Consider the following 12,117-nt stretch of genomic DNA (forward strand, 5'->3'; position numbering starts at 1 on the left):
ATACATTAATGTCTTTGCAAATTCACCAACAATATCTTGTTGATTACAAAGGTTGAAAAATTCAGTAAGAGTTGTTATTGGAGCTGTTAAAGCTTGTTGTAGTGCATTCTGTTCTGTGAAATAAACACGCTGTCCATTTTCAAGATGCACAGCCAAATGTACAACAGCAGGATCCCTTTCATGTATAGGAAATGTAAAAATTCGCCAAATAGCTTCATTACTACTTATGTATCGTCCCATTTGATAATGTGTTATTTCGTCATTCTAATTTACATTTTGAACAGCAAATATAGCTTTATCACTGCCCTTATGAACGTACTTACAAATGTACTTGATAGACTTAACAGGTTCAGACCCAAACACGAAGTCCAATCCTGTCTTTTATGCAGTAGACATGAAATAATAATTAATCCAAAATATTACATTTTAATGTAATTAAAATTAAATAATTAAAGGTTCTTCTTCTTCTTCAGGAGCGCAACAGCCCTTTGCAGGCCTTGGCTGCCTCAACAGCACGCCTTCTCCAGCTCCCTCTGTCCATGGCAACTCCCCTCCAGTTCTTAAGTTTCAGGACTTTGAGGTCGTTTTCAGTGTCTTTGAGCCATCGAGTAGGTGGTCTACCTCTAGAGCGGGACCCCTGAGGGTTCTTGAAGGTGGCAATTTTTACAGGGCTATCTTCAGAGCCTCTCCATATATGTCCGAGCCATCTTAGTCGGTTGCTCCGGATTATCTGCATAATTTGAGGATGTTTATAGAGCCCATAAAGTTCAAAGTTGTACCGTGTTCGCCAACATCCCCCCTCTGGTATGGCACCAAAGATAGTTCTAAGTATCTTTCTTTCAAACGTTTCTATCGGGCGTTGTACGTCAAGGTTTAAAGTCCAGGTTTCGTTTCCGTATAGCAAGACAGGCAGAACGAGTGTCTTATATAATTTTAGTTTTGTTTTTTGGCTAATAAAATTCGATCTTAGTTGACTTTTTAGTCCAAAAAAACATCTGTTGGCCATATTGATTCTATTGTCAATTTCAGGTTTCAGTTTGTTTTGGTCATTGATAATTGTACCAAGATACTTAAATTCTTTAACCTTTTCAAAGAAATGTCCGTTTATCTGCAAAGGTTCACTATAGTTTACAGTTGAGCTTGAAAACTCCATGAATTTGGTCTTGTCTTCGTTAATGGAAAGGCCCATATTTATAGCAGAGGCCTCAAGGGCTTGAAAGGCATCTTTAACAGCCCGTTCTGATCTTCCAATGATATCAATGTCGTCCGCAGAAGCGAGGATTTGGAGAGATCTGTTCCAAATAGATCCTCCTCGGTTTAATCCGCTATCCCGAATGCATTTCTCCAATGCCAGGTTAAAAAGCAGACAAGCAAGAGAGTCTCCCTGGCGCAGGCCTCTTTCGGTAATGAAAGGTTCAGATAGATGGCTTTGGATTTTAATCCTGCATCTCACATTGTTGATAGTAGCACGGGTGAGACTTACGAGTTTTGTAGGGATTCCGAACTCGTTCATCGCTTCAAGTAATTTATCTCTTTAATTAAAGGTTACATAAAATAAAAAAGCATATCTCGCCGACGATTGCGAGTAAGAAAAATATGTTTAACAGATGAACAACATCTCGTGAACAAACTTGTGTGTGAATGTTTATATCTTAACAAAACTACAGTTCACTTCAGTTCAAAGTTCGGTTAGTAGAAATTGAAGTATCATAGTCTCATTTCACAACTGCGTCAGGGGGCAGTTGTTGTTTGGGAGTTTGACTCAGTAGTGAGGATACTGCAACGTCATCGAACTGCATAACTCAACGTTTATGTGTGCTTTATAGGTTTTGCACAGCAATGGTGAGTATGGAACCACCCAGCGATTATCGATGTCAACTCTTACACCGTTTGATAGACGCAATTCATATGATTGACCGTCATTGTCTACATCTCTACGATGGTAAGATGGATAACCATCGATATTGGTGATAGTGTCAGTTTGACATGGTTTAGGAAAACGTTTCGTACATTTTCCATTATCCATACATGGTGACATCATGTTGAGAGAACCACATGGACCATGGATCATATAAGTAGTCACAATGTCAAACAATTCTTGATCAACATTCGGATTTGGAATTTCCGCTGAAATAATTTTGTCAATTTCTTCTGGGCGTACTTTGTCCACCAACCAAATCAAAATATGCGCATGAGGTAAACCTCGTTTTTGCCATTCAACAGAATAAAGCCAACATCGTGTTTCACCAAATACCGAGTGATGTGTAATCAATTTCATCAGAGATTTGAGTTTTTGTTTGAACACACGTGCAATGATATCATGGCGATGCATCAATGTTTGATCTGATAACAGCAAATTTTTAATTTCATCCCAGTTTGGATTACACGTAAATGAGATAAAAAGATCTGATCTGCCGTATGCGCGTACTTAAGTCATGGCGTCTTGAATATATTCTTGCATATGACGCGGACTACCAATGTATGATGATGGAAGAATACATGCGGTACCGATGTTGTTGATATCATTCCTTGCATCTACGTTACCGATTATGGCGTCACGCAAATGAATGTACTCCTCAGAACGAAGTTTCGCTTGATTAAATTTTATATAACGCAATCTCTCACTTTCGATTTTTACTTACATATCAACAATGTACTGATGAAATAGCTGTCTGCATCGGAGAATGTTATTATCTTCATTTTCACGAATCATCAACCGGTATGCGTGGAAGTTCATCGCACTAACTTTCTTGATTAGTTCCTCACCTGTAAATAAAACTATTTATAAGATAAACAGAAATAATTGGTTAAAAAAAATTATAAAATAATCTATAAGGTGTGCTTGTTGTTGGATTCCTTTGTTTAATATTTAAATGATATCCATCTTCTCCTTCCCGAAATATCAACGGATATTGCAGTGCGTCGTACGAACGATGATTGTCTTGAATTATTTGTATTGTATTATTTTATTATTTCTGCGTTGTATGCGGATATCTCGACGTTCACATGGGTCACCAGCCATAACAACTGCAACTTCATTAACAGTTGGAACATTATATGTGCCTGCGAGGGCACTTTGTCGGCTTTAATAACAATCGTAGCTGTCGTTTTGCAGTCTGTTGGAAAAAGTCTTGAACAATCGTATCAATTGGTTATGGTTTTGCAAGAACGTTTCCAAAATGTCCACAATTTCTCGTTCCTCCATCTGCTCTATATGGTTGTATACGCATCGTGTATGAGTTTATTGCTCCTCATCGCCCATAACGTAAATTTGTAAGAATTTTGGATCGACATTAGGCATTGGAAACAATGAACCAATTTGGTGGTACACTTGACCTTGAATCTTAAATGTAGATTCAAAATTACGACCATCCTCATTATGAAAAATTTTTGTTGCTCCAAATGATGTCATTTGAAAGCAAGAATTGAATTTACGAATTTTCCGCAAAAACAATTTCGATTGAGATGCGGTTCCAGCTAATAATGTTTTCAAAGGTTCCGGTGGTGGATTTAATGGTGAAAGTGAAATTTTTCCAGATGCGCAACATAAACCAGCTGATTCACCTTTGTACTTTAAAGCAAGCCAATATTGACACTCGTTGTCCATACTACCGATCAAGATTAATCCATGTGACGAATAGTCTACGCAAGACGATTAAGTGATGCTCGTATCAATGCTCGATTATCTTACATTCGCCGTTGGTTACGTTCTCTGCTTTCGTTGGTCGCTCGTTGGCGTGTCTCTCGTTGCCTTAATGTATTTGCACGAAGACGTTGATTGCGTTGCTCTGAATTTTCTTTTTCACGTGAAGATGCAACTTGATTTCTTGAATTCACATTATCCGTCAAGTGTTCTTCAACTGTTCTATTCAATCGACGATCATGGACCAATTGTGCGTTTCGTGTACGTCGACCAATATTTCTTGCTCTTCCACGAAGACGTGGCAATTTCTTTGTAAAACAAAATACTGTAAAATAGTACATAAAAAAATATGAGTAATTTATTGAAAATGATATTTTAATTAAGTAGCAGGACTGAAAAGATTTATTGTACCAAATTTTAGATAAAAAAATGTGTAATTTTATTTTTTTGCCTTTTTTAATTTAATATTTTAAAAAGAAATTCTAAATAAAAACAATTGAAAAAGTTTTATATGAAATCAATTAGCTTTACAAATAAATTTATAGGTTAGAGTGGTTGTTAACCAACGCACGTATAAATTCGATCAAAAATTATTCAAAATACTCACTTCAATTCCGCACTGAATCAACAAAATGTGTAGTTTTTTACATTTTTAAAATGCACACTTCACAACTCTTCAAACACAATAATAACACGAAATTACAAATTTTATTCAACGACTCTTTTTCCTGCTCCCTATTAAATTATATGTGTATCAAAACAAACTAAAAAGATATTTACAGAAAAATAAAAGTTTTATGACTTTTATTATTTTCATGCTAGAGAGAACCAAAACAATATGGAAATGAATGAGGGAAAACTGGATCCTACCACGTGATTTCCCGGCCTATAAAAATGTAGCGTTAAACGTTTAACGCTTTCTTGTTGGAAGTCGCATAAGAAGTATAACTTTTAAGAAGTAGAATTTTTCCCACTCAATAAAAAATTAATTAAAAAAACAATTGAAATTGGACCGAATTGTGAATCTAAACCATTCTCGAATCCTTTTGAAAGTACACGGAAAATTTAATTTAAATCGGTCCAGTCGTTTAGGAGGAGTTCAGTGACAAACACACGCACAGAAGAAATATATATATATATATATATATATATATATATATATATATATATATATATATATATATATATATATATATATATATATATATATATATATATATATATATATATATATATATATATATTTAAAAAAGCCGTCAAATTAGTCACATGACAATAATCATTAAAAGTAATGAATAATTCGCAATGTTTCAAGTATTTATGAACCAAGACTATGAAACGTTGTAGAAACTTTTCAAACATTAAAATATTAGATCACGAATTTTTTTCATTTTCGCCAAATTGTGCTTTTTTTCATATCCGCATTTAACGTCATTTTCATAATTAGCATAACTATAGACAGGTAAAAGTTTACCTTAAAGTCAGTACTTAGCTGTACAGTAAGGAACTTACGTTGTGAATTTGTTTTTAACAGTCATAAATAACTGTTATAACATGTATCTGTTGCAAATTCTTATGCAATAACCAAACTACTATATCAAGCTATATCTCTCTATACAGCTTTAATAGATATTTGTCTTCTTACCTTGCGATGCATTTCTATTACACAGAAAAATCACATACGATTATTAATAAAGAATGAAAATCCTTGTATCTTCGTCTATCATCAACATATTAAAGAAGTTGTGACTTTATCTACCTGTAAATTGATTATACATAATTTAACGGTATTTATAAGTTTCATTTATTTTTGGTAATTATACAAAATTAAGGGGTTTAAAACTGAGTGTTATTCCTTACCGTTAAATGCAGTTACTTTGTGACAGGTGAGTTTACTTTAGAGCAGTGTTCCCCAACCCCCGGTCCACGGACCGGAACCGGTCCGTGGATCAAATTATACCGGACCGCCCCATTTCATTGAAACTGAATTTAAATTCCTAGGTTTGTACCCCAAATTAAAAATATCTGTGTTCCATTAAAATTTTATTTATTTAAAAAAAGGAGGGGCGAAGGTAGATTACCCAGAGATTGGCAGAATATATGGCAGAATACCCCGAGATTGCCACCACAGCCCTCAAATCCCTATTGCCATTTCCGACAAGCTATCTGTGTGAAGCGGGGTTTTCTGCAGTAACAACAACCAAAACAAAGCAACGAAATAAACAGGACATAAGCAACACACTTCGGGTGTCATTGTCTTCGATTACCCTCAGATGGAACCGTCTCATTGCAAAGATACAAGCTCAGGGTTGTCATTGATTTAACGTTCTACTAAGTTAAAATATTAAATCACTTTATGTTTATTTTTTGGTGTAACTGTATTTTATTTTGAAGGCATGTTTAAATACAATTAAATTAAAATTAATAAACCAAAATAATTTAAAATATAAACAATCAACTTCCCCCTCCCCACCGGGCCGCGGTAAAAATATCAAACGTTGACAGATCCGTGGTGATAAAAAGGTTGGGGAGCACTGCTTTAGAGCACTCATATTTTTGTTGTTAAATTGCTTCCAACAAAATAACAAAAATAAATACATCCAAATTCCGAATTTTTATCGGTCTCAAAAGCATTATTAGTCTATGAAACAGCTATCAATGTGTCATAACTTCTGTTGGTCTACAAAAATTCCATGTGCTTAAAGCTATAATAATGTTTTCATTGATTTCAAGATGATTAAGGGAGAAGAGGTTAAAAATAACTTCACCAATGGGTGTACTTTGTTACACAGGAGTAGAATAAAAAAGCCGTTTCCACGATAAACGGCGGTGCAGGCGGTACAGGCGCAGGCGGTCGAGTTGAGTTGAGTTGTTTCCCTCCTGCTGCTGAGTTGAGTTGAGTTGTTTCCCTCCTGCTTTAGTTTTGGTTTCGGTTTCCAAAATTATTAACTTCCGGTGGCAACACTGATTTTAGTTTTGGTTTCGGTTTCCAAAATTGTTGACTTCCGGTGGCAACACTAGATAATTTCTTATTTCTGCCCGCTTGCTTATTTCTGCCCGCTTGCTTATTTCTGCCCGCTTGAATTTCTTATTTTAGTTTTAGTTTTGATTTCATTATTATTTCTTAGCGTTGGCAACACTCATTAATTTAGATTTGGTATTAAAAGATGGCAACACATTCTAGTTTCGGTTTTCAAAATAAACAGGCGGTGCAGGCGGAGATACTCGTGGCTCCATCTAGTGATTAAAATAATTACTAATTTTTGCACATTATAGATGTTTGATGCTGGTGGCGCCATCTATGTGGAAATTTTAGAAATAAAAATAATTTTAAATCTATTTTAATATTTAATTATGTTTTATTATTTATTAAATTATAATTCAGACTGAGGATCGAACTCATGCCAATCAAAAAAGCACTCGTGGGTCAGTAGTTGGATATCATAACCACTGACCTACGATTGCTTGGTCAGATATGTGTAAATAAGTTAAACCTTTGTATATTGAACACGTGTATGAATGAAAAGGGGTCGATTACGATATCACCTTTTAGTTTAATCGATATGTTTTTCACTTAATCATTGACAGTTATTAAATGACTATTTCTACCCGTATTGATGCTATTATAATTTTCTCTGGGTGGCAACGGCATTGACCATGCACATGTTAAAGTTTGACGTGTAAATTCGCAGACGGTTATGAAGAAAATCTTATTTCGGTTTTCAAAATAAACAGGCGGAGATACTCGTGGCTCCATCTAGTAATTAAAATATCTACTAATTTACAAATGTTAATCGTGACGACATCTTGTATTTAAAATAATAACTTGTTTATATATATTTGGAAATAGAAAATGTTTAAAAATGATATTTAATGATATTATTAAATGATATTAGATATTAGATAAAAATGATATGATAGAAATACATTTAATGATTTTAATAAAACTTAATAATGCAATAAGTTTCAACTTTACAGGCGGTTTCAGACATTTCAATTGTGAAAAATGAAGCTAAGTTTTAAAGATTTTTTTTTCTTTTAAATAATTAAATATTTTTTCTTTATTTATTTCAGATGACAATGGTTTTAACCAATTTTAAATTTGTAGATAATTAGGGTAAAAAATAAAAATATAAACATAAATATCATCACAAATAAGGCAAATATATTCATTTTTTATTCAAAATACATATTTAAATATTATTTTTAAAATGAATACAAAAATTGGCATTTGGCATAATCAACATTCATTAACATCATTAGTGACTAAAGAATAATGTCCGTGCGCAAGAGTAGTAATACCATCAGAGTTTATGTGCCTTTTTTGATCATTAAATGATAAAGCAAGTTTATTCATTTTTATCGACTGTATTTCGTGATATTTCGATCGTATGAGATTCATTTCAACATGCTTTTGCTTTTTACTAAATAAACATTCTTTGTAGTCTTCAAATGTTATTTTATTTTTTAGAGTTTCTTTTTTAATTCCTTTGTTTCTTTTCTCTGTTTTATCTTCTGTTTTATAAGCGTACATCTTCGCTTTTATACCCACATACTCCCTCATTATTTTACCTCTGTTTTCATCCTTCATTTTTCCTATAATTTTTTTGTTTACAAGGGGTAATCCATAAACATTATTTTTATCGTAATCCGAGGTGTCATAGAGATGGATATCATTTTTCATATCTCTGTAAAAATCGTCTGTTTTCACTTCATAAATAAAGGAATCGGTATCTGTGTACATAAGTCTGACATTAGAACCGTACAAATGTTTCATGTGTTCATAATGGAATGAATACATTAAAACTTTCGAAAGTTCTAATATAGCCATTCCAACATGTATTGGTTTAAGAAATTTAACACTAGTTTTCTTTAAATGAACCGCCATTAAATTTTCTGTGAATATCGTGCGACGATCAAAATTTGATTTTGCTACTAGTTTCCTAGATTGTTCTTGTGAAGTGCATAATCGAATATCTACTCTCTTTCTTACGTTCTCCATGGTTTTTCCAAAAATACTGTTGTTCATTAATTTGTAATAATCTTTTTGAAAATCGTTTACGGCTTCAGTTCTTAATTTAGTATTAAAGTCTATATAACTTTTAAGCCAAGGTGATTGGGAAAACTTTAAAACGCGGTGTATTTTTTTCAAGACTAACCCTAACTTCAGATAAAGTTTTAAATTGGAATAATGAATAATATATCTTTTTTTCGATTCTAAAGTTGTTAAAAGTCGAGACTCTTTACAAGAGGGTGGAGGTTTGTTTTCGGGTGCTAGGGGGAAATCTGAGTGAACGTCGTGCAATGCAGATGGATAGTCAAGATCGACTTCTAATATGTATCCTGTGTCTGATTCATCTAACATTTGTTTAATATCTTCCTCACTAAAATCGGCATCACACCAAGTAAAATTTTTTAAAGGTAAATAACGACTCATTGCATACCCGTACAAATTATTTGCGTCGAGATACATTAAAAATTTGGACTCGTCGTCAGGATTAAAATCAGGCATATATTTATTGTTGGCTTTTGAATATCGATTTGAACACTGACTGATACCGCCACGCACACCTTTCTCAATAAATAGCAACATGTCGTAATCGGTTAATAATTCAATTGACACTCGTGTGTGGTGCAACATGGCATCCCACGATAAGGCGGGGGATGTGTGATACCAACAAGGATCCAATTTGTATGTTTTCAAGCAGATATCTCTAAAAGTCTCAAAAACATCTGCCAATAATATAACATCTGTTTTGACATAAATATCAACATAATCACCAAAAGTTTTAAGTTCAAATGTTTGAAACACATTTATAGCGTGCTCGTAATCATTCTCACTTACTTCCTGTTCGTTTAGTTCATTATAAAATTTTGATCTAGATGGTAAATTCTTTTCATTACATTTTTCAATATCATCGAAATAGTCATACGGGAATACACCTTTTCTTAATAGTAACTCGATTTTGTTAGAGGGGAAATTTTGAAACATGTGTTTAAATTGATCTTTATTTAAATTTGCTATAAGTTTATCTAGACTTGTGGACATGAATTTAAAAGAGTCCAAAAATCGAATTTCAAATTTATTAGAGATCTTTTTCGAAAACGAAATATATTTTTCTTCGGTGTTGGGAATGAGAAAAATTTCTTTATTATCATAGCTCAATTCTTTTATAAAAATATGAGCATCGTATCCTGAGAGGTTATGAAAAAACACCGGTAAAAACTTTGGAGTTTTCATTGATAAGTTGCATCGATTGCAGCACGCTCCATTGAACTTTTGCGTCACATGATTATGGTCTCGAACTTTAACATTTGTAAGTGAAAATGACTGATTGCAAACGTAACATTTATCGACACAATCGAATCGTCTTTGTTCATCTGCATTTAAAGGTTTTAAGGGTTTAGGATTGTTATAAATTTGTTCTATTTTTTTTGCTTCATTTTTAAGGGTCTCAATAAAAACTTTAGGGGCGTCTTTACCTCGATAAATTATGGGATCCTGATAGTACTCTCCGTCACAAGTAATATAAAAAGAAAAACTAACTGGAACATGTTTTTGATAAGGATTTGTAAAAGATGATTTAGGATTAGGAGAACAATTATCTATTTTTAAAGTTAAACACTCAAAGTCTGCATAGACTACAAAGGGGACTTTTAAAGCATGTTGAAAGTTTTGAAACTTTAAAAACTTACCTTCTTCAGTCGGCATTACTACTCTTGCTGGACTTTTCTCGTTACATATCCTACTATGTTGAAGAAGTTTACTCGCTGATTGAAAGCCTGTCAGACATCTTTTACAAACATGTGTCCTGTGTTGATGGTTGGACATTTGACTTGAAACTAAACGAGAAAAATTTTTTATCCAACAATAATGTCCCAAATGTTCTTTGATGGGGACAAATAAAAGATCGATGTGTCGTTCCAATACGTCATTAGAAATTAACAAGGGGAATATTTTTAAGTCTTCTCCGTAGGAATATATATTGATAGTTATATTGTTCAATTTAGAAAATTTTTTAATGTCACTTAAGGGGGTTGGATAAGTGACACCATGGAAATTCAAACTATTTTGATGGGTGACATAACTCGATGTTTTATTGATGTTATTAGCAGCAGGAAAAATCGCAGATAAAACAGACCATTTAAAGCACTGAGAGTCATTATTTTTGACGTTCACAACAGCATTGGTATCGGCAATTTTCTTCGGTAACTCAACAAATGATGACGAGCCTCTAAAAGGGGAATATTTATTAGTTCTTACTTCGAGTCTCAGTATCTCATCAAGACTCCAGCCTGAGTCTTTTTCCTCAAAATCTTCGCTTTCCTTTATGATTTTTTCAGACATATGATCATAAAGGCAATCCAAGTCTGTTGACACAAAAACTTCATTGTTTGGAGTCTTAAATTCAACATTTTTTATTTTTCTCCCTGTTTCGGTGTCTTTAAAGTAGATGCAATGAAGCCACTTGCTGACTTTTAATGCCTTGTATTTTTGAAGCTCGTGACTAAATATGTTTACACTTTCTTCCTTCTTTAAAACTAGAAACTCTTTAATGCCTAGAGCTCTATCATCGTTTAATAGATCAAATGTCTTATATGCTTTTTCGAAGGCACTCTTACTTTCTTTTGTAAACAATGTTGTTTTCGGCATAAGTATGGACATTTCAGAACGAGAAGATGACTCTAAATTTACAGAAACAGCTGAAGATGTTGAGGGTTGGTTAACATTTTTTGTAGTAATCCTGCTTACAGGAGGAGACGATGATCCTAAATCAGAAGGAGCGGCTGCTGAAGTCGAAGGTTCAGAAGTTTTCATTTCAGAAGGAAGCTTTTTCTTTGAAGATTGATCACCATCTTCCCTCTTTCTCTTTCTATCCATTTTTCTTTTGCAGTTTCCATTGTTTACGTGGTGTAGAAGATTGTCTCTTCGAGCAAATGTAGTTTTGCAAACTTCACAGGAAATTTTTTCCGAAGAATGAACAGTGTCCGTATGCCGCTTTAAATCACTTTTCCGCACGAATTTTTTATTACAATCCATACATGAGTGCACATGTTTCTTCTCGTGAACTTCTAAAATGTGTCTTTTCAAAGCAGACTTAATGGAAAAACATTTTCCACAAATTTCGCAAACCGACATCGTACTTTCATGAAATGAAAATCAAGCTATCATGAAATGCATAGTTGTAGAATGAAAAGTTATCTACAAAATTTTAAGGATCATGCGCAGTACAGATATTCAAAGTGTAATTCAGATAGGTCATTTTCTCGCGACGTCATTTTTCTAGCTACGTCAGACTCCTCCCCCCCCCCACTCTAAGAATCTTAAGCAAAATATAGATTTTCTATTCTTTAAACCTGAATCATATCTAGCTCACCCCTACTGTCAGTTAAAAATGTGTAATTATCTCCTCTCACCTGGTCTAACAAGTAAACTACTGTGTGTTAGTATTGAACTGATAACATAGTCAAAG

General features: G+C 33.6%; 1 protein-coding gene across 1 annotated transcript; it reads right to left on the minus strand.

Moving 5' to 3' along the window:
- Nucleotides 1-7,883: 7,883 nt before the first annotated feature.
- LOC147806932 (uncharacterized) lies at nt 7,884-11,783 on the minus strand. The gene is made up of 2 exons (XM_087168699.1): nt 9,871-11,783; nt 7,884-9,522 (listed from the first exon to the last, which is right to left on the minus strand). Exons 1-2 carry the CDS (start codon nt 11,781-11,783, stop codon nt 7,884-7,886), a joined length of 3,552 nt encoding a protein of 1,183 aa, XP_087024825.1.
- Nucleotides 11,784-12,117: the final 334 nt, after the last annotated feature.

This window comes from Parasteatoda tepidariorum, chromosome 7 (assembly GCF_982258835.1).
Source record: "Parasteatoda tepidariorum strain Cologne lab strain chromosome 7, Ptep-v5.0, whole genome shotgun sequence".
Lineage (NCBI taxonomy): Eukaryota > Metazoa > Arthropoda > Arachnida > Araneae > Theridiidae > Parasteatoda > Parasteatoda tepidariorum.